At 44.7% G+C, this 23,173-nt stretch overlaps 1 protein-coding gene across 3 annotated transcripts in view; it reads right to left on the reverse strand.

Moving 5' to 3' along the window:
- The window catches only part of LOC142245214 (glutaminase kidney isoform, mitochondrial-like), a 1,837,395-nt gene that overhangs the window by 1,049,125 nt on the left and 765,097 nt on the right, over nucleotides 1-23,173 (reverse strand). For all 3 annotated transcript variants that reach the window (XM_075317734.1, XM_075317731.1, XM_075317733.1), the window contains exon 8: nucleotides 5,915-5,947. In XM_075317734.1, the coding sequence (XP_075173849.1) occupies nucleotides 5,915-5,947 (33 nt within the window). The remainder of the gene's footprint in view (nucleotides 1-5,914; nucleotides 5,948-23,173) is intronic.

Raw genomic sequence — 23,173 nt, forward strand, 5'->3', positions numbered from 1 at the left:
TGGATTATTTTATAGACCGTTTTGATTTGTTTGGAATAAATGCTCTTTGGATTGTACCGCCATCTCTCGCTCTGTTGATTGTGTGATATGGGAGAAGGACCCCATGACATGCTTTCCTTAACCAAGAATCAGCAAAAACATGAGTGCATGCCGTCATCATCTCCCGCCTCGACAACAGCAACCTCCTGCTCTCTGGCCTCCCTTCCAACACTCTTGCACCCCTCCAATCTATCCTAAACTCTGCAGCCCGCTTAATCCACCTCTCCCCTCGCTATTCCCCACCCTCGCCACTCTGCCGATCCCTTCACTGGCTTCCCATCGCCCAATGACTCCAGTTCAAAACATTAACCATGACATACAAAGCCATCCACAACCTGTCTCCTCCTTACATCTGTAAGCTAGTCTCCCAGTACCTACCTGCACGCAACCTCAGATCCTCACAAGATCTCCTTCTTTACTCCTCTCTTATCTCCTCTTCCCACAATCGCGTACAAGATTTCTCCTGTGCCTCCCCCATACTCTGGAGCGCTCTACCTCAGCATATCAGACTCTCCCCTACCGTGGAAAGCTTCAAGAGGAACCCGTGATGTCACTGCCATGCCTGCACACACACTGCTGTGTGTGCTTCCCTACAGTGACCTGGACCTCATAAGGTCAGCCCAGGTCACTGCAAGGGCGCCCTTAGCAGTGTTTGTGCAGGCATGGCAGTGACATCACGGGTTCATTGGAGTATCTAATCAACTCGGATCACCTCCTGATGCACCTCAGCGACACAGCTGGTGTTGCGGCAGTAACATCACAGGTTCATTGGAGTTCACAATAAATTCTGATGAACCTGTGAAGTCACTGTCATGACACTCGTGGTAGCGGGAGTGTTGCCAGGAGGTCATCCGAATTCATTGGATATGCCGATGACCTCCTAACTCATTGCACACACACTGCTGGCTACTCACCTGTTTCCAGAAATGCCATCCCACATGCTGATGTCTCCGATGATGATGCTGCTTCCAGGTCCTCGGTGTGGTGCATATGCAATGAGCATAATGAGTGGGGGTCAGATGCAAGTGACAGCAGGCTGAAGACAGCAGCGCTAGAGACAGGTGAGAATAAAATCATTTTATTTCAAAGACGTGTTTTCTCTGGTACGTGTCACACTGATGTCACACAGATCACATCAGTGTGTGATACGTGTGACACCCGTGCTGCCGGAGAAAAAAAACCTGACATGTCTCCATGTGTGTCTGCGGGGCCCCATGGTCCATGTGAAAACACGGCCATGTGAGTAACGCCATAGAATGACATGGGTACGTGTGGCATCTGTGTTATAAACTGATGTCACACGTACCTGAAACACTGACGTCTGAAAGAGGCTTTAGTGCCAGTATTGTGCTGCCTTTCGTTCATACCGCAAAATCCTAGTGGTTGGTTCTCTTTAAGAGTAGTGCTAAAAACAAGATTGGCCAGAAACAATCACCCTAAATTTGAAAATAATAATTATACTAATATTTTCAAAGCCCTTAATGAAAAAAAGAAAGCAGGAGTTATTACGATAATCAGTAACTCAACTAGGTTCTCCTTGATATCTGAAATACAAGACCCTGAAGGACGGTACCTTATCCTTATTAGTAAAATTAATGACCACCTATGCACTATCGTAAATGTATATGCCCCAAACAGTGGCCAGATTACTTTCCTTAATAATCTAATGGAAAAAATTCAGAAGCACAAACAAGGAGATCTCTTTTTAATAGGCGATTTTAACTTGATACCTGATATTAAGATGGACTCGACAGCAAATCCCAGACAACATCACCCATCATTATACAAATGGCTTCAAACTCATGAACTGTTGGACACCTTCAGATGTCTTAACACCACATCTAAGGAATATACCTTCTACTCATCAGCCCACAAAACCTTTTCTAGAATAGATTTACTTTTAACTGAATCCCTCTCAATCTCCAGAGTAATTAAAATAGAAATTAAGGACAAAACTTTCTCAGACCACTCTCCCTTATTCTGCACAATTAAAGTAGGCCCTCCAGACAGATTAAATTTCACCTGGAAAAATAACCCGGCAATTTTCCAACACCCAAACTTTCAACAAGAAATTGAAAAATCTTTAAAAAATTATTTCTCCGAAAACGCCTCTGAAACTATGAACCCTTTTTCAGTTTGGAATGCTAAGAAGGCGGTGCAAAGAGGCATATTGATTCAAATTTCTTCAAGACTGAAAAAACAAAGGAATTCAGATCTGTCTAAAATACAAGAAAAAATAAAATAAAAAGAAAGAGAACAGCAAAGACTACCCCAACCCAGCCAACAAATACATGTCGATATTATAAAATTGCGTATACAGCTGAGAGACTTACTTCTGGCTGACTATGATAAATATGTGAGAATATTAAATACAAACCATTATACGTCAGTTAACAAACCAACTAAATATATGGCACGTAGAATTAAACAAAAAAGAATTAGGAATAGGATACACAAGATAAAACACCCAGATGGCCATTATTATACCCATCCAAAAGACATCGTAGAAGCATTTGTGAGTAATTTCAAAAAACTATATAACCTCAATTCCACTCCTTCTGACCAGAATGATAACCTCAACAAAATGAATAACTTCTTGGACAAAATCCATCTTCCTAAACTAAATGAGCATCAGCTAAATATTTTAAATCGTCCATTTACTGACTCTGAAATTTTACAAACAATTAAAAACCTAAAAATAAACAAGTCCCCAGGCCCAGATGGGTTTTCCAATGAATTTTACAAGACTTTTTCCCAATTACTTGTACCTCACCTCTGTAAAATTTTTAATCACGCAGCTTCCACCAGAAAATTCCCTGCAGAAATGCTCCAGGCAAATATAACCCTCATCCCTAAACCAAATAGTGATCCTGAATTAGTGACTAGTTATAGACCCATCTCTCTAATTAATACAGATGTAAAAATGTATTCAAAAATATTAGCCGAAAGATTAAAAGAAATTCTCCCATCATTGATCCATCAAGACCAACTAGGATTTGTTAAAAATAGGCAAGTATCAGACGGTACTAGAAGATTACTAAACATTCTTGAATACGCTAAAAAATCTAGAACACCCACCCTACTTTTATCGCTTGACGCTGAGAAAGCATTTGATAGAGTGGGGTGGGAATTCTTGGAAAACACCCTGAAAAAATTTGACTTTGACAACACATCCATTAACGCCATCATGGCGCTATATTCCTGCCCCTCAGTCACAATTAAATCAGACAACCACTCTTCAAAAACTTTTATGATAACCAATGGAACTCGTCAGGGATGTCCTTTATCACCGCTACTTTTTGCCCTGATTATGGAACCTTTGGCAGAATGTGTCAGGTCAAATGAAAAAATTAAAGGTATTTCCATAGGGAAAGAAAACTTTAAAATAAGTCTTTTTGCGGACGATGTAATTATGACTCTTAGCGACCCATTAAACTCCATCAATGAAATAAACAACATTTTGAAAGAATTCTCCATTGTTTCAAACTTTAAAATTATTGAGAAAAAGTCAAAAATGCTAGCTCTTAACCTCATCCCAACAGCACAAGAAAATCTTAGAAATAATGTTAATTATGAATGGGTTACAGACGCTATTGAATACTTAGGTATTACTTTCACAAAAGATATTAAAAGCACCTTAATCCTCAACATGAATAAACTCTTATCTCAGATTGAAAAAGACTTTGCAACATACAACAAAACCGAAACGACTTGGCTTGGTAGAATATTGGTAGCTAAGATGTTTATTCTACCCAAAATTTTATATACAATTAGATGTCTACCTATCATCATCCCAGACGAATTCCTAGTCAAATTGCAAAAATTGATCAACAAATATGTCTGGAATAATAGTAAAGCAAGGGTGGCCAAAAATACATTATTCAAAAATAAAATTAATGGAGGATACGGCCTTCCTAATATACAAGCATATTATTACTCAAATTTATTAAAACAAACCAACAATTGGTTATTAAAAAATGAAAATACTCCAACTTGGGTTAACTTGGAACTAATATTATCAGGAAATAATTCTTTCCGCTCTCCTTTACTGGAACAGTTACTAAGCTTTGGAGGACGAAAATCAAATACCTATGATAGCAGCACTATTAATGCTGCATTTACTTCCTGGGAAAAGATTTCAAGAATCTCCAAAGGCAAAATGACTTTTGAAGTCTTTAAAAATACTGAGATAAAAAATATAGATTTGTCAAACAATACCGAGACAGTAGATAGATGGGTCCAGTCAGGGATAAAATACATAAAAAATATATACGATGGTACAAACTTCACCTCATTCTTACAACTTAAACTACAAAACAATATACCAGATAAAGATCTTTACTTCTTCCTAGAAATAAGGAAAACCATCCGGAAACTTGTAGAACCCAAATGTAAAATAAACAAATTCATACTTAAATTGATAAACAACCCAAATAACAAACTAATATGGAGTCATAAGAACATCTATCATGCCTACAATTCTGAACTCCCCACAAGAAAAATGATACACATATCCAGTTGGGAAAAGGACTTGAAAGTAGAATTCACCCAAGACCAATGGGATAAAGCTCTTAAAAACACATACCTTTCCAATATCTGCGCTATATTACATGAAGCTTATTATAAGATTTATACCAGATGGTATTTCACTCCGGACAAAGTAGCTAAAATATTCCCAAGCCAAAAACCAACATGCTGGAGAGGTTGTGATACAAACGGTGACATTGTTCATATTTTTTGGAGCTGTCCTAAAATCAGAAGCTTATGGCAGAAACAGTCTATAATAATAAATCTGCTAATGCACTCAAAAATAAGTCTAACCCCACAATTAGCTCTCTTATCGATAGATTCGGATACAATAAACATAAAATTCAGGGCCATCGTAATTCATATCCTTCTAGTTACCAAAATCGAATTGGCGGTACGTTGGAAATCCAATAAAATTCCAAATATTTACGATCTAATAGAAAAAATATCCCTTCATAAGTTCTATGAAGAGAAGCATGCCCTAATTAATAACTCTTGGAACAGATTTCATAAAACATGGGACCCATGGACTGACTTTATTAACAACAATACATAAAATTTTAAATCTAATCTAGTTATAATTCTTGTATAAACGTAATACACTATACTTATTTAATTAGTTTAACAAGAAAATTGTTTGTTTACATCCATCTCCTGACATATTATTTGAATATCATACTTTGTAAATACTTAATCCGACTGTATGTCATAGTATTTACCAATGTTATTTGTTTGTTTCTCCTTTTGTATATGTCTACTGTATATTATTTGTTTGATATAGCATGAAGTAATGCTATACAGCACTTTGTTTTATTGTTTTTGTTAGAACTGTTTTATGTATAAACTTTGAAAACCTAATAAAAATTATTGAATCATAAGAGTAGTGCTAAGGCCAGCGCAAAGTTTCTGTTCAGCTGATATCAATGATTGGTGTCTCCAACTCCCAGATCTTCAGCTGCTCCTGTGTCCTGGAGATCAGTTCTTATAGTTTAAGTATTATGTAAATCCAGCCAATACTGAAACTGGTAGCTTATTGATAGAGGTGCCATGTGTGGGACCCCATCAATCTGATGTTCTAAAGAAACTACATAATATTTGTTATTTTTATTTTCATTCAATAGTCTTACCACTCAAAAAAAAAAAATAATCAATATGTTATAAATCTAGCTATTTTAATTTTCGCTATTATTTGATTCATGCTTGTCAATTAATTTGGATTAAAAAAACCACATAACTGCATACTACATATTGAGGATAGCAGCAAACTGGTTTAGTGGTATAGACAATGTCAACATAAGATTTAAAATAGGAAAATCTAAAATCTGTAATGGAAAATTTGGATACTTACATAGTCAAATTTTTCAGCATTACTTGCTACTTGCTGCCAAAATAAAAAAAAATATGTTACATTTTAGCAATCTACAGTGTATATTAACAGCACAATTTAGCCCTAAATATCAAAACATTTCAACACTATGACATGAACTCTTATTTTGATACATAAACATCAGCTACTTTGTGTAGGTGTATGCAACAGATGAGGACTTCTTTGTATGTGTGAAGGAGGACTTTATGCTGATCTAACAGTAAATGGCGATGTTGTGTAAAGTTTCCTTACTCACTTCTCTGTGAACTTTGTTCTGCAACTGGGAAGCTAGAAGCTGTGCAACAATTTGCATGTATTTGACACACTAAACTTGACTTAACCCCTTCACCCCCGGCCACTAAAACACCCTAATGACCGGGCCATTTTTTGCAATTCTGACCAGTGTCACTTTGACAGGTTATAACTCTGGAACGCTTCAACGGATCCTGGCGATTCTGAGATTGTTTTTTCGTGACATATTGTGCTTCATGTCAGTGGTAAATTTAGGCCGATATTTTTTGCGTTTATTTGTGAAAATTTAGGAAATTTGGCGAAAATTTTGAAAATTTCGCAATTTTCAAACTTTGAAAATTTATGCCCATAAATCTGAGAGATATGTCACACAAAATAGTTACTAAATAACATTTCCCACTTGTGTACTTTACATCAGCGCAATTTTCGAAACAAATTTTTTTTCCGTTAGGAAGTTAGAAGGGGTCAAAGGTCATCAGCAAATTCTCATTTTTCCAACAAAATTTACAAAATAATTTTTTTTAGGGACCACATTACATTTGAGGTGACTTTGAGAGGCCTAGGTGACAGAAAATACCCAAAAGTGACCCCATTCTAAAAACTACACCCCTCACACTGCTCAAAACCACATCCAATAAGTTTATTAACCCTTTAGGTGCTTCACAGGAACCAAAGCAATGTGGAAGGAAAAAATGAAAATTTTACTTTTTAACACAAAAATGTTACTTTAGCCATAAAATTTTCATTTTTACAAGGGAGAAAAGAGAAAGTACACAATACAATTTATTGTGCATGTTCTCCTGAGTACGCTGATACCCCATATGTGGTAAAAATCAATTGTTTGGGCGCATGGCAGAGCTCGGAAGGGAAGGAGCGCCATTTGAATTTTTGAACGCAAAATTAGCTGCACTCATTAGCGGACGCCATGTCGGGTTTGAAGACCCCCTGAGGTGCCTAACCAATGGAGCTCCCCCACAAGTGACCCCATTTTGGAAACTAGAGCCCTCAAATAATTTTTCTAGATGTTTGGTGAGCACTTTGAACCCCTGGGGGCTTCACATAAGTTTATAGCGTTGAGCCGTGAAAAGAAAAAAAAACATTTTTACCACAAAACGGTTGCTTCAACTAGGTAGCTTTTTTTTCACAAGGGTAACAGGAAAAAATGCACCATAAAATGTATTGTGCATTTTCTCCTGAGTACGCAGATACCTCATATGTGGTGGAAATCAAATCTTTGGACACACGGCAGTGCTCGGAAGGCAAGGAGCGCCATTTGAATTTTTGAATGCAAAATTAGCTGCACTCATTAGCGGACGCCATGTGGGGTATGAAGACCCCCTGAGGTGCCTAAACAATGGAGCTCCCCCACAAGTCACCCCATTTTGGAAACTAGAGCCCTCAAATAATTTTTCTAGATGTTTGGTGAGCACTTTGAACACCTGGGGGCTTCACAGAAGTTTATAGCGTTGAGCCGTGAAAAGAAAAAAAATTTTTTTTACCACAAAACGGTTGCTTCAACTAGGTAGCTTTTTTTTTCACAAGGCTATCAGGAAAAAATGCACCATAAAATGTATTGTGCATTTTCTCCTGAGTACGCAGATACCTCATATGTGGTGGAAAGTAATTGTTTGGGCGCATGGCGGGGCTCAGAAGAGAAGGAGCGCCATTTGACAGCAAAATTGGTTGGAATCATTAGCGGACGCCATGTCACGTTTGGAGACCCCCTATGGTGCCTAAACAGTGGAGCTCCCCCACAAGTGACACCATTTTGGAAACTAGAGCCCTCAAATAATTTTTCTAGATGTTTGATGTGCACTTTGAACACCTGGGGGCTTCACAGAAGTTTATAGCGTTGAGCCGTGAAAAGAAAAAAATTTTTTTTTACCACAAAACAGTTGCTTCAACTAGGTAGCTTTTTTTTCACAAGGGTAACAGGAAAAAATGCACCATAAAATGTATTGTGCATTTTCTCCTGAGTACGCAGATACCTCATATGTGGTGGAAATAAATTGTTTGAGCGCATGGCGGGGCTCAGAAGAGAAGGAGCGCCATTTGACTTTTCAAACGCACAGACGCAGTGCACTGATCGGCCGCTGCAGGACGCACGGTCGGATGCGATAAAAAAAAGCGTCGGGGATACGTAAAAAAAAAAAAGTCACGCCAAAAATTGACCATGGATGCAGATACGTTATGTGCATCCCTGATCAGCGCTTGGTGGGACGCACGGACGGATGCGATACAAAAAGCGTCGCAAATATGGAAAAAAGTCACGCCAAAAATTGACCATGGATGCCGATCCGTTATGTGCATCCCTGATCAGCGCTTGGCGGGACGCACGGATGGATGTGATACAAAAAGCGTTGGGGATACGGAAAAAAAAAAGTCACGCCAAAAATTGAGCAGGGATGCCGATCCGTTATCTGCATCCCTGATCAGCGCTTGGCGGGACGCACAGACGGATGCGATACAAAAAGCGTCGGGGATACGGAAAAAAAAGTCACGCCAAAAATTGAGCAGGGATGCCGATCCGTTATCTGCATCCCTGATCAGCGCTTGGCGGGACGCACGGACGGATGCGATACAAAAAGCGTCGGGGATACGGAAAAAAAAAAGTCACGCCAAAAATTGAGCAGGGATGCCGATCCGTTATCTGCATCCCTGATCAGCGCTTGGCGGGACGCACGGACAGATGAGGTGTAAAAATGGACAGGGGATACGGAAAAAAAAAAAAGTTATACTCACAGTACCCAGAGGACTAGCAGGAGGATCACTGACCAGAAGAGCTGCAGAGGAATAGATGGCAGAGAGATGGACAGCTTTACAGGAGCAGCAGGCAGATCAGCAGAATGCCCAGGAAGGACCCAGCGATGGACGCAGATGTGATCAGGCCGGTGAAGACAGGTAAGAGGACGTCGGGGGAGAGCAGAGGGGGAGAGGGGGGGGGTGAGAGCAGAGAGGGGGGGGGAAGCAGAGGGGGAGGGGGTAGAGCAGAGGGGGAGACCGGAGAGGGAGCTGCAGAACAGAGATAATGGGGGAGGCAGTCAGATCGCGGGGGGAGCAGATCGGGATGTCGGGGGGGGGGGGGGTTGGGGGGAGCAGATCGCGGGGGGGGGCACGGCAGGGGCTACCATGGCAGCGCGCAGGGGCACCACGGGAGCGCGCAGGGGCACCACGGGAGCGCGCACGGGCTGGCTGCAAAGTGAGCACAGTACTCACGTGCAGCAGCGGTGACAGCTAGGGCGGCGGCGGCGGCAGCAGCGGCGGTGGCGTGGTACCACAAGTACCAGCCACTGCACGCTGCAGACATGTTGGGGGAGGGCTCGCAGGCCAGCACAGGCCTGGGGAGGGCGGCCACCGGCAAATCACACCGCCCCACTGCACACTGATTGGAGCGATTGCGCGTCATAGCACGATCGCTCCAATCAGTGCTGCAGGGGCTGGGGGAGACATGTTTGAGGTCCACCTATGATATGCTGCAGCAGCTGCGGCATCTCATAGCTGGATCTCACAGGATCGCACTAATTCGGGCATTATTTTTGCCGAAATTAGTGCAATCGATGTGATTGGCGGTTCAGATTTGAACAGCCAATCACATCGATCGTCGATAGGGGGTGGCGATGCCGCCCCCCCTGGGGTCAAGCAAAGGTCCCCTACTGTAAGAAACAGCAGGGGACATCATTTGAAAGCCGTTGCTATGGCCACGGCAATCAAATGAAGTTTAGGCAGTAAAATTACGTCCCTGGTCGTTAAGTCACGTTAAAATAGGACGTAATTTTACTGCCCGCGGTCGTGAAGGGGTTAAAGGGAATCTGTCACCAATATTTTGCAATGAAGTTGAGGACAGCTTAATGTGAGGGTTAAAAAAGTAAAAACATCTCTGGGAAAGCTAATGTTTACTCATGCTGAAGGGTTTTGTGTGACTAGTCTGCATGGGCACACCCCCTGTGTGACTGACACCTCACAGTCAATGCACTATTTCTACTGAGAGCCTGATGTGGGTGGGGACAGCTACCAGCTCTGCTACACTCAATTCTGAGCTAAAGTCAGAATGGCTGCACACAGTAATCTAATATATTATTATTAATAATAATAATAACAATAATAATAAAAACAGATAAACATAGTTATTTTCAGAGTGTCTTTACCTATATTATGCTACTCTCAGATGAAGTAGTAAAAACCTGGTGACAGATTCTTTTTAAAAAGTATATAAACAAAGTGAGAACACCTCTCACATTTTGTAAATATTTTATTATATCTTTTCATGAGACAAAACTAAAGGTATGACAATTTGCTACAGTGTAAAATAGTCAGTGTCCAGCTTGTAGAACACTGCAAGTTTGGTGTGCCCTCTAAATAACTCAACACACAGCTAACACAACACAACCTAATTAAAAATTGACAAATTGTGCTGAAAGTGTCAATATTTTGTGTACCCTCCATTATTTTCAAGTACTGCCTTAACTCTATTGGGCATGGGGTTCACTAGAGCTTCACAGGTTGCCACTGGAATCCTCTTCCCCTCCTCCATGATGGCATCATAGAGCTGGGGGATGTTAGAGACTTGTGCTCCTCCACATACCATTTAAAGATGCCCCACAGATGCTCAATAGGGTTTAGGTCTGGAGATATGCTTGGCCAGTCCAGCACCTTTACCATCAGTTTCTTTAGCAAGGTAATGGTCGTCTTGGAGGTATGTTTGGGATTATCAATATATAAGACTAGTGCCCTATGGCCCAGTACATGTTGATATTCATGGATCCCTCAATAAACTCTACCGATAGACTCATGCAGCCTAAACCCATGCCACTCCCACCCCCATGCTTGACTGTAGGCTTGTACCCCTCACCTGGTTGCCGCGACATACGCTTGACAACCTCTGAACCAAATAAATTTATCTTGGTCTCTTTAGACTACAGGACACTTTTCTAGTAATCTTTGTCCTTAGTATGCTTGTCTTCAGCAAACTCTTTGCGGGCTTTCTTGTGCATCATCTTTAGACAGCCATGCCGACTAATTTGATGCTGTGTGCGTTGTATGGTCTGACAGGCTGACCCACACTTGTAACCTCTGCAGCAATGCTGACAGTGCTCATAGATAGAGATGAGCGATGTTCGAATCAAACCGTTCGCCAATTTCAAATTCGAGTTGGTTTGGGCAATGTTCAAGTCGTTCGACAAACTCGAACGAGTTACTTAACGCTCGACCGTTCGAGTTACCGTTTGATAATGGTTCAATCACCAAAAGCGTGGCTTTTCACAGTAAGGCTATATGTGCACGTTGCGTATTTGCATGCGTCCTGCGTCCCCAACACAATCCCTCTCTCTTTCCTACAGGTAAAATATATCTTTGTACCGTGTTAGCCAGTAGAGATAAAAAATTATTTAAAAGAACTGAAGTCCTCAGTGGTTGATACCTTTTAATGGCTAACTGAAAAGATGGTAATAATAGCAAGCTTTCGAGACTCTCAGGTCTCTTCTTCAGGCTCAGTACTGAGCCTGAAGAAGAGACCTGAGAGTCTCGAAAACTTGCTATTATTACCATCTTTTCAGTTAGCCATTAAAAGGTATCAACCACTGAGGACTTCAGTTCTTTTAAATAATTTTTTATCTCTCTTTCCTACTCACCGATCAGTTGCACGGCTGTCACAAAGCTCCGTCGGCTTTTCCTCTTTTGAAAATGGCTGCCGCTCATTATTCAATCTCGTATTCCCTGCTTTCCCTGCCCACCGGCGCCCATGATTGGTTGCAGTCAGACACGCCCCCACGCTGAGTGACAGCTGTCTCACTGCAATTAATCACAGCCGCCGATGGGCGGGTCTATATCGTGCAGTAAAATAAATAAATAAGTATTTAAATAAAAAAAAACTGCAGTCCCCCCCAATTTTGATACCAGCCAAGATAAAGCCACACGGCTGGAGGCTGGTATTGTCAGGATGGGGAGCGCCATGTTATGGGGAGCCCACCACCCTAAAAATATCAGCCAGAAGCCGCCCAGAATGGCCGCATCCATTAGATGCGACAGTCCCGGGACTCTAGAACCGGCAGATTAGGACCAGGGGTATATATCCCAATCGCCAGTCGGGGCCCACCGTGCTCCAGATGGTAATGGAGCTGCTAGCACCCTGTGGGTTAGGCGGAGACTATAGAGCTGGATGGCTCTGAGATAACTCAAGGAACCGGTCACGTGTGTAGGGACACGTCAAACCGGACGACAACCCAGTTAGCGTTTTGGTGGAGCGGACGCTACTCCGACCACGTGTGTAACAACACGTCAGGCCGGATGGTAACCAGTTAGCGTTGACCGAGAAGACCGCTGCGACAGCGCCCTGTCGGCCACGTGTGTAAGACACGTCAGGCCGAGCGGTCCTCCGATTAGCGTTTCTGGCCACCACTCGACTGGCCACGTGTGTAAAGGACACGTCAGACCAGGTAGTCACACCAGTAGCATTTGACTGGGAAGCCGAGGAGGATAATAGGGTTCACACACCCAATCCAGGAACAACCTGTTAACTTCACAGGGGTTCTGGGGTGCGCTGTCCATGCGCGTAGAGGGCACAACCGGACAGGTGGCGCAGCAGGTACACTGTCCGTGTGCGTAGAGGGCACTCTCGGACAGGTGACGCAACAGGTATTCTGTCCATGTGCGTAGGAGGCACAACTGAACAGGTGGTGCAGCAGCCGCAGCCCAGTTAACGCCACTGGACTGCTCTAGCACAACAGGAACGGTAGCAAGGAAGCACGGCGCCTGATCCTCATGTGCTGAGCCATGAATCTTGGCGTGACAGGCACCGTTCGCCTAGCAACTGAAGTGAGCTGCGCAGTCACCGGAGACTTCACTCAGGTAGTGCCTGCGTGTGTGCGGGGATGATGATGGGGGCAGTAGTGCAGACGTGTGTGTGGTGATGATGATGGGGGCGGTAGTGTTGGGGTGTGTGTCGGGATGATGATCGGGGTGTGTGCGGGGATGATGATGTGGGCAGTAGTGCTTGCGTGAGTGCGGTGATGATGATGGGTGCGGTAGTGCCTGCGTGTGTGCGGGGATGTTGATGGGGCGGTAGTACTTGCGTGTGTGCGGTGATGATGATGGGAGTTGTAGTGTCGGGGTGTGTGTGGGGATGATGATGGGGGCGGTAGTGCCGGGGTGTGTGCAGGGATGATGATGGGGGCGGTAGTGCCGGGGTGTGTGCGGGGATGATGATGGGGTGGTAGTGCTTACGGGTGTGCGGTGATGATGATGGGTGCGGTAGTGCTGGGGTGTGTGCGGGGATGATGATGGGTGCGGTAGTGCTTGCGTGTGCGCGGTGATGATGATGGGGCGGTAGTGGTTTCGTGTGTGCGGTGATGATGATGACGGCGGTAGTGCTTGCGTGTGTGCAGTGATTATGATGGGGCGGCAGTGACGGGGTGTGTGCGGGGATAATGATGGGGCAGTAGTGCTTGCGTGTGTGCGGTGATGATGATGGGTGCAGTAGTGCCGGGTTGTGTGCGGGGATGATGATGGGTGTGGTAGTGCCGGGCTGTCTGCGGGGATGATGATGGGTGCGGTAGTGTCGGGGTGTGTGCGGGGATGATGATAGGGGCAGTAGTACTTGCATGTGTGCGGTGATGATGATAGTGGGTGCAGTAGTGCTTGCGTGTGTGCGGTGATGATGATGGGGGCAGTAGTGCTTGCATGTGTGCGGTGATGATTATGGGGGCGGTAGTGTCGGGGTATTGCGGGGATGATGATGGGGGTGGTACTGCAGGGGTGTGTGCGGTGATGATGGGGGCAGTAGTGCTTGCGTGTGTGCGGTGATGATGAGTGCGGTAGTGCCGGTTGTGCGGTGAAGATGGGGGCTCGCTCTCTCTCTCTTGGCTTAACGCAACGCGTTATTTCAAAGGAATCCGTTCCTTTATATCACACTATATACAACGCATCCGTCACATGCATCACACAACGCATTGTGAAGGATGCCGTTCAACGCAAGCATGAAAGTACCTTCTGCTGTCAGCGGGCATGGAGCCGAGCTGAACGGCAGAGCAAGCATCCAGCGTGCATACATTCTGCATCAATTCTGCAGTCACAATAAATTCACATGTGCTGCCAAATTGCTGCAGAATTATACCCATGGACACTACGCAATATGCGCAATGTTAATAATAATATCCAAATTCAGTGTTTAATGTGCGGCGGGGGGGTGGGGGTTCCTGAAATAATGGTGATCTCCATGTTTTTTTTCCTAACCGCACGTACAGTGGGGCGGTGCAGGCTGTCAGCCAATCACACACACACACACACACACACACACACAGCAAAGTGAATTTTTTTGCACACAAGCAAGGGCATGTGTCATTGGCTGTGTATGTCACATGTCCTTGCCCTATAAGGACTTCTGAGTAGTTTCACTTTTGGACACCATAGAAGGAGTTTACTCTGTGTATACGTACTTCATACCAGAACTGGCTCATCTGGCTCAATCCGTGCACCTCCTGATTTGCCCTGTGGCTTCTACGCTGGTAAGCTGAATCTTTTTTTGTGTTTTCTATGTATTTGTATGTGTTTGTGTTTTCCTGCCATTGTTTTCAATGGGGTTCGAAGGTGTTCGAACGTTCGACGAACACACCCGTCGTTCGACGAACCGAACCGAACTCGAACACTAGGGGGGTGGCTCATCTCTACTCATAGATCTATTTTGAAATGACAACCTCTGGATATAATGCTGAGCACATGTACTCAACTTCTTTAGTCAAAAATGGCAAGGCCTGGTCTGAGTGGAACCTGTCTTATTAAACCACTGTATGGTCTTGGCCATTGGGCTGCAGCTCATTTTCAGGGTGTTGGCAATCATCCTATATCGTAGACCATCATTATGTAGAGCAACAATTCTTTTTTTCAGATCCTCAGAGAATCCTTTGCCATGAGGTGCCATTTTAAACTTCCAGTGACTAGTATGAAAGAGTGTGTGAGCAATAAGGCTATGTGCCCACATGTGTGCACTCTGCACCGCAGCGTAATGTCACTGCATGTCCGCTTCAGAGCGTAGCTGAAAAGCTCCGTTCTGAAACTTTGGTAACTGCAGAATTCATGCGCTCTGGATGCTGCCTCTCCCTATAGACAGAATGGAGACAGCATGCAAAGTGCACGAAAGAAGTGACATGTTGCTTTTTAGAACGCAGCAATTTGGCAGCATGCAAATCGCTGCATTCTAAAACGCCACGTGGACATGGATTATACACAATCTTCATAGATTGTGCAGGGGATGCAGGACACATGCAGTTACGCTGCGGTGCTGATCGCAGCTTAACTGCATGCAGTACGCACACGTGGGCACAGAGCCTTAAGGCTGCTTTACACGGTTCGACCGATTGTGCAATTTCACAATCGATCGTACCCGCCCCCGTCCTTTTTGCGTCACGGGCAAATCGCTGCCCGTGGCGCACAAAGTCGGTAACCCCAATCACACATACTTACCTCTCGTGCGACCTCGCTGTGGGCGGCGAACGTCCACTTCCTGGAGTGGGAGGGACGTTCGGCGTCACAGCGACGTCACATGGCCGCCGGCCAATGGAAGCGGAGGGGCGGAGATGAGCGGGACATAAACATCCCGCCCACCTCCTTCCGTCACATAGCCGGCGGCGGCCGCGTAACGCAGGTGAGCTGCTGTTCATCGTTCCCGGGGTGTCACACGGAGCGGCGTGTGCTACCCCGGAAACGATGAACAACTAAATTAAACGATATTATGGAACCTAGTGAGCAGTACACGACTCACGATTTGTTGTAAGCGATACTGCGTCGCTAGGAGGTGTCACACAGGCCGGCATCGCCAGCGATGCCGGATGTGCATCACAAAAACCGTGACCCCGACGATCTATCGCACATAGATTGTCTGGTGTAAAGCAGCCTTAACACTAAAGTTAACATACCTGCTCCCCATTCACACCTGAAACTTTGTAGCACTAATGAGTCACATGTCGCCAAGGAGGGTTGCACCGATTTTTACATTAATGGCTATGTTTTGAGTTATTTAGAAGGCTCACCAAAATTACACTGTTATACAAGCAGTACACTGACCACTTTACATTGTATCAAATTTAATATTTTCTCTATTGTCCCAGGAAAAGATATAATAAAATACTTACAAAATCTGAGGGGTGTACTTACTTTTGTGATACACTGAATATAATAACCTCTTCCCTCCGACGTCACTTTCCATTTTTCGTTCTCCTTCCAAGAGTCATAGCTTTTTTTATTGTTCTGTTCACATAGCTATAAAAGAGCGTTTTTTGGGGGGGTTATTTTTGCAGGACAAGTTGTATTTTTGAAAATGGGGGGGAAGCCAGCACTGCTTATGAGTGGGATGCAATTATGATGAGATAAAAAGTGTAACATTCACAAATTCATTCCTACTGTATCAATTCAATGAGATTCTTAGCAAATAATTGATCAATGATTTGAGCCCCCCTGCCCCGTCACGGCAAATCTCTATAAGGGGGGTCCCTACACTACAGTATATAATATACATATGTACCATGTGGTCTCGTGTGATGTGCAAGACCATATAGGAACACCACCTACCTGAGAAGTGTCAGAACCGCTCCCATGCTGCAAGGGCTGACAACTGCGAGTAGAGAGGCAGTCCAGGTGCCTGCCACTAGCACAATGTCTGAACTAGCCCCCACAGTGTCAGACCTGCAGACATGGATGAAGGGCGGAACAGCCCCAGGCAGGGACCCCCCTTATAGAGATTTGCCGTGACGGGGCAGGGGGGCTCAAATCATTGATCAATTATTTGCTAAAAATCTCTTTGAATTGATACAGTAGGAATGAATTTGTGAATGTTACACTTTTTATCTCGTCATAATTGCATCCCACTCATAAGCAGTGCTGGCTTCCCCCCTATTTTCAAGTTGTATTTTTGAATTCCATCATTCATGTTATCATGTGATGTACTGGAAAGTGATAAAAAAAATTCCAAGTGCCATGAAATTCCGAAAAAGTGCAATTCCAAATTTTTTTTTTTTGTTTACTATACAGTAAATACAGTAAAACTGACCTGACACTAATTCTCCAGGTCAGTATGGTTATGCAGATACCAAAACATTTAAAAAAACAAACAAACAGTGAGGCGGAGTATTAGTTGGTGTACAAGTAACATGTAAGCTCATGTTCACACTGGCCATAAGACATAAAAAAACAAAGAAGAAAATAATATGAACATATACCCTGCTGTAACTAAATGAAAGTATAATGCATATAAATTAGCATTGGGTACTTGGTACACATTATTTTGATCAAAAAGTGTAAAGCCATCCCACCGCATTATGCTTTCATTTAGTTACAGCAGGGTATATGTTCATATTATTTTCTTCTTTGGGTTTTTAGATACCAAAACATGTATAGTTTTGTTTTTTTATTTAAGTTGTAAAAATAAATTTGGAAATTAGTAAAAAAAAATGTTTGCACGTGTTGCTATTTTCCAAAAGCCATGATGTTTGAAATTTTTGGTCGATGGGGGCTGTTTAAGGGTTTATTTTTTGCACCCTGAGCTGATGTTTTTATACATACAATAAGGGGGCAGATATAACGTTTTAACAGTTTCTTACTGGATTTCATTACAGTGTTTCAGCTACCAAAAAAAGTAATTCTGTTTTTTTTCCCTTTATTATGCCGTTTACCGATCGGACTAATTAATTTTGTATTTTGACAGATCAGACTTTTATGAATGTAGTGATATCAAATATGTGTGATTTTTTTTATTTTATTTGTATTTATTTATTTTTTAATGGGTGGGGGAAGGGAGGATGATTTGAGCTTTCATATTTTCTCATTCTTTCATAAACTTTTTTTTTTTTTTTTACTTTCTACTGTATTTATTAGTCAACGTATAGGAATTTGAATCTGTGATCATCCGATTTCTTGTACTATAAACTAAAATACTACAGTACTGCTATGTAATTGAGAAACACAGAACAGTACAACTGGATTTCAATAGTAGTGAAAGGCAACAACTTCAGGGGACATATATATATATATACACAAAAGGAAATGAAGTCTTTCATTTTGCCAAGATAACCACATACCCCATAGTCAGAATCAATAAACAATCATAAGCACCAATGTGCAGATAAAAAGTATATTTTTAATTGATCAGACAAGAATATATAATACAGGGCATGCATAGTACAATGGATATACAGATTTACAGATATACAGGTTTCAAAGACAACGAGGGTGAATAATTCCCCATATGCGGCTGCATGCAGTAACGTACTAGGAATAAATATCAAATAGCTCTCTGGTGCTGAGATATAGAAAAACCACTATTAAATCTACTCTTATAAAATCGTTTATTATAATTAATTAAAACAGAACAAATAAATTGTTCTTCTCATAAATATTTCGAAAACATAGAAACATATATCAAGTGCAGGTGTCAGACAAACAGTGCCCTCGCCTGGGGACCGCCCCAGACAGTGTTAATGAACAAGTGAAGTGGGGGCGTTGATTCGTCACTGTCAGAGTGATACTGCTTGATATATGCTGTGACTACTAGTGATGAGCGAGCATGCTTGTCACTACTCGGTACTCGCACGAGTATCGCTGTACTCGGGCTGCTCGGCGGGGACCGAGTAATCTCGCGATACTCGTGCTGTACTCGTGGTCTTCATTTCTGCATGTTGGCGCTCTTTTGAGAGCCAGCCCTCATGCAGGGATTGGCTGGCAGACCACTGCAATGCCACAGCCCTGTTAGTTGTAAAATTGCAGTGATTGGCCGGCCTGCACAGCGTGACCGAGCCTTTATACCGGCCGGCGCGCTGTGCTCTGCTCACAGCTATTCAGACAGTCAGTGTAGGGAGAGTGTCGCTGATTCAGGGAAAGCTTTGCGTCCCTTTATAGCTTTTTCAGTTGCAGGGCTGCAAACAGTGTGACCAAAAGTCCTTCTCAGGACTATTCTAGTTGTATACAGGCAGGCAGGGTATAGCCAGGTCGGAGTACAGTAGCAGAGTCCTTCTCAGGACTATTGTTGCTATATACAGGCAGGGTATAGCCAGGTCTGAATACAGGCTAGTGACCAAAAGAGTCCTTGTCAGGACTATTGTACCAGTATACAGGCAGGCAGGCAGGCAGGGTAGTGGTGACCGTATACCAGCCTTCATCATATCTGGGGCTGGTGTACACAGTGTAAAACAGTCCAGATAGTGTCTGACTTGTCTGTAATTGTCGCTCCCCAAAAAAACCTGTTAGGTTCTTATTGCGTCCGTGCTTGGTTTTTAAAACCGCACGTGTGTGCCTGTTGGTGGCAGCGTACAGGTGCACTTGTGTGCAATTTCTACACACTTTGATATAACGCACAAGTAGTGAATATACACGTCAGCAGTGCACAGCATTGCAAAATGCGCAAGGGCATTGGCAAGGAACAAGGAAGTGGACGTGATGGTGGTGCAGGCAGAGGCCGAGGTCGTGGGCAAGCTCTAATTTCGCCACAACAAAGGGCCACATCTAGTCGCTCGCACGTCCTGTCCCAAATTCTTGGGGACCGCAGCAGTACACCGCTCTTGAACCAAGACCAGTGTCAACAGGTTGTTAGTTGGATAGCGGATAATGCTTCCAGTCAGATTGGCACCACCACAAACACTCTGTCTTCCACACGGTCAAGTGTCAGTAGCCGTGATACTGCACCGCACATTTCTGAACCTGATCCTCCTTCCTACCACCAGGCTGAGTACACGTCCTCCTCGGACATTAATGATCCCACACTTGGACACTCGGAAGAGCTGTTCACGTTTCCATTCACACATTCTGGCCTCTCGCCAGCTCATATTGAAGTGGGTCATGAGGAGATCGTCTGTACAGATGGCCAAATATTTGAGCAGCCACGTTCTCACGAAGTTGGCAACGTGTCTCAACAAGTGGTGGACGATGATGAGACACAATTGTCAGGAAGTCAGGAGGAGGAGCAGGGTGCGGAAGAGGAAGACGACGTGGTGGATGATCCAGTAACTGACCCAACCTGGCAGGAGGATATGCAGAGCGAGGACAGCAGTGCACAGGGGGAGGGAGGCGTAGCATCACAACAGGCAGTAAGAAGCAGGGTGGTGGCCCCAGGCAGAAGTCAGGCAACCGTTCCCCGGAACAACACGACGACACAAGGTGCCTGTACAAATGTTAGGTCTTCCCGAGTCTGGCAGTTTTTTAAGTTGGATCCAGATGATTCAAAAAAGGCCATTTGCAACACCTGCCGTGCCAGCATCAGCAGGGGTACCAAAACTAGCAGCCTGACCACCACCAGCATGATCAGGCACATGTCAGCCAAGCACCCGACTTTGTGGGAAGTACAACAGAGTCGAGGAGCAGTGCTTGCTGATGTCACTGCTACGTCTTCGCTGGTTGTGCATGCGAGCCAATCCTCTGTCCATGCTGCCTGCGAACAAGCCTCCTCCACTCCTGCACCTGCAGTTGCCTACGCAGAAAGAACACCATCATCAAGCACGTCCTTGTCCCAGCGCAGCGTTCAGTTATCCATTCAGCAAACCTTTGAACGCAGGCGCAAATACACTGCCAACACCCCACATGCCACAGTTCTAAATGCTAACATTTCGCGACTGCTTGCGCTGGAAATGTTGCCTTTTAGGCTGGTGGAGACAGAAGCATTCCGTGACCTGATGGCGGCAGCTGTCCCACGTTACTCGGTCCCCAGCCGCCACTATTTCTCCCGGTGTGCCGTCCCCGCGTTGCATAACCACGTGTCACAAAACATCACACGTGCCCTGAACAACGCTGTTTCACCCAAGGTCCACCTAACCACAGACACGTGGACAAGTGCTTGTGGGCAAGGCCGCTACATCTCGTTGACGGCACACTGGGTTAATATTGTGGAAGCTGGGACCCAGTCTGAGCAAGGGACGGAACACGTCCTTCCCACACCAAGGTTTGCAGGCCCTACCTCAGTCAGTGTTTCACCCACACTCTACAGCTCAGGAATGTCATGCTCTTCAGCCTCCTCCTCCTCCTGCGCATCCTCATCCACTGTGCCCTCCACACCAGTCACAAGCTGGAAGCACTGCAGCACTGCCTCGGCGAAGCGGCAACAGGCTGTGCTGAAGCTAATCTGCATAGGTGACAAACCCCACAATGCAGAAGAGCTGTGGACAGCTCTGAAACAGCAGGCAGATCACTGGCTCACACCTCTGAACCTAAAGCCAGGAAAGGTCGTGTGTGACAATGGCCGGAACCTGGTGGCGGCTTTGAGGCGAGGCCAGCTGACACATGTTCCATGCGTGGCCCATGTGCTCAACCTCGTGGTTCAGCGGTTTATAAAGTCATACCCAGAGCTGTCTGATCTGCTGGTAAAAGTTCGCCGCCTGTCTGCACATTTTCGAAAGTCACCTACTGCTTCAGCCGGCCTTGCCGGCTTTCAGCGCCGTTTGCATCTTCCGGCTCACAGACTGGTGTGTGATGTCCCCACGCGTTGGAATTCAACTCTGCACATGTTGGTCAGGATATGTGAGCAGAAGAGGGCAGTTGTTGAGTACCTGCATCACCTAAGCCGTCGGGAAATGGGTCAAACTCCACACATAACACCTGAGGAGTGGAGATGGATGTCAGACCTATGTACCATCCTCCAAAACTTTGAGGACTCTACCAAGATGGTGAGTGGTGATGACGCCATTATTAGCGTCACCATACCGCTACTCTGCCTTCTAAAACGGTCTCTGCTGAAAAACAAACATGATGCATTGCAGGCGGAGTGCGATGAGTTGCAGCAAGAAACAGTAGTGGGTGTGGGTGATAACACACAGCCCAGCCTCGTCTCATCACAACGTGCAGTGGAGGACTATGACGAGGAGGAGGATGAAGACATGGAGCAACTCTCCGGCCAAATTGAGGATATGACATGCACACCAGTCATATCCTCAGTTCAGCGTGGCTGGCCAGAGGACAGGGTAGATGAGGAGGAGGAGGAGGAGGACAGCATGTTCAGTCATCTTGTTGGTCAGGCTACTGAAGTCCTGGCTGTTAAGAGTCTGGCGCACATGGCTGACTTTATGGTAAGCTGCCTGTCTCGTGACCCTCGCGTTAAGAACATCTTGGCCGACAATCATTACTGGTTGGTAACACTGTTAGACCCACGCTACAAGGAGAACTTTTTGTCTCTTATTCCCGTGGAGGAGAGGTCAACCAAAATGCAGCAGTTCCGGAAGGCCATACTCACGGAAGTAGGCAAAGCATTCCCCTCACAAAACGCTAGCGGCATAGGTCAGGAATCAGTGGACAACCGAGGCGTACAGCCGAGAGAGGCACAAGTCCAATCCGCCAGAGGTAGGGGAACAGTCTTTAAGATGTGGGACAGTTTTCTCAGGCCCTCACGTACCACAGCCCCTGAGGTGCGGGGTAGTGCCACAAGAAATCCTAAGTTTGCCCAGATGCTGAAGGAGTACCTTGCAGATCGAACAACTGTACTCCGACATTCCTCTGTGCCTTACAATTATTGGGTATCCAAGCTGGACACGTGGCATGAATTGGCTCTCTACGCCTTGGAAGTCCTGGCCTGCCCTGCTGCTAGCGTTTTGTCAGAGCGTGTTTTTAGTGCCGCAGGTGGAATCATTACAGATAAACGCACCCGCCTGTCAACTGAAAATGCTGACAGGCTGACTCTGATCAAGATGAACAAGGGTTGGATTGGGCCAGACTTCACCACACCACCAGCAAATGAGAGCGGAATTTAAAGTTTGCCATGTACCTCCACTCACCCATGGGTACACACTTCTGGACTTTGGATAATCGCTGGACTGCTCCTCCTTCTCCTCATGCGCCACCATGATGATGACCGTTACAAATTGCAATACTTAGGCCTTTGTTTCAGGTATACCCCCAGTGGTAAATTTTTTCGCCCATTTTTTGCAGAATGGACATTACAACGACAGGAGACCCGCTCCTTTGCAATGGGAACAATGTTTTGAGGCCCTCATGCACGTCTCTACCCAGGGACAACGTGGAGCCTCCCAA

Source organism: Anomaloglossus baeobatrachus, chromosome 7 (assembly GCF_048569485.1).
Source record: "Anomaloglossus baeobatrachus isolate aAnoBae1 chromosome 7, aAnoBae1.hap1, whole genome shotgun sequence".
In the NCBI taxonomy this organism is placed as follows: domain Eukaryota; kingdom Metazoa; phylum Chordata; class Amphibia; order Anura; family Aromobatidae; genus Anomaloglossus; species Anomaloglossus baeobatrachus.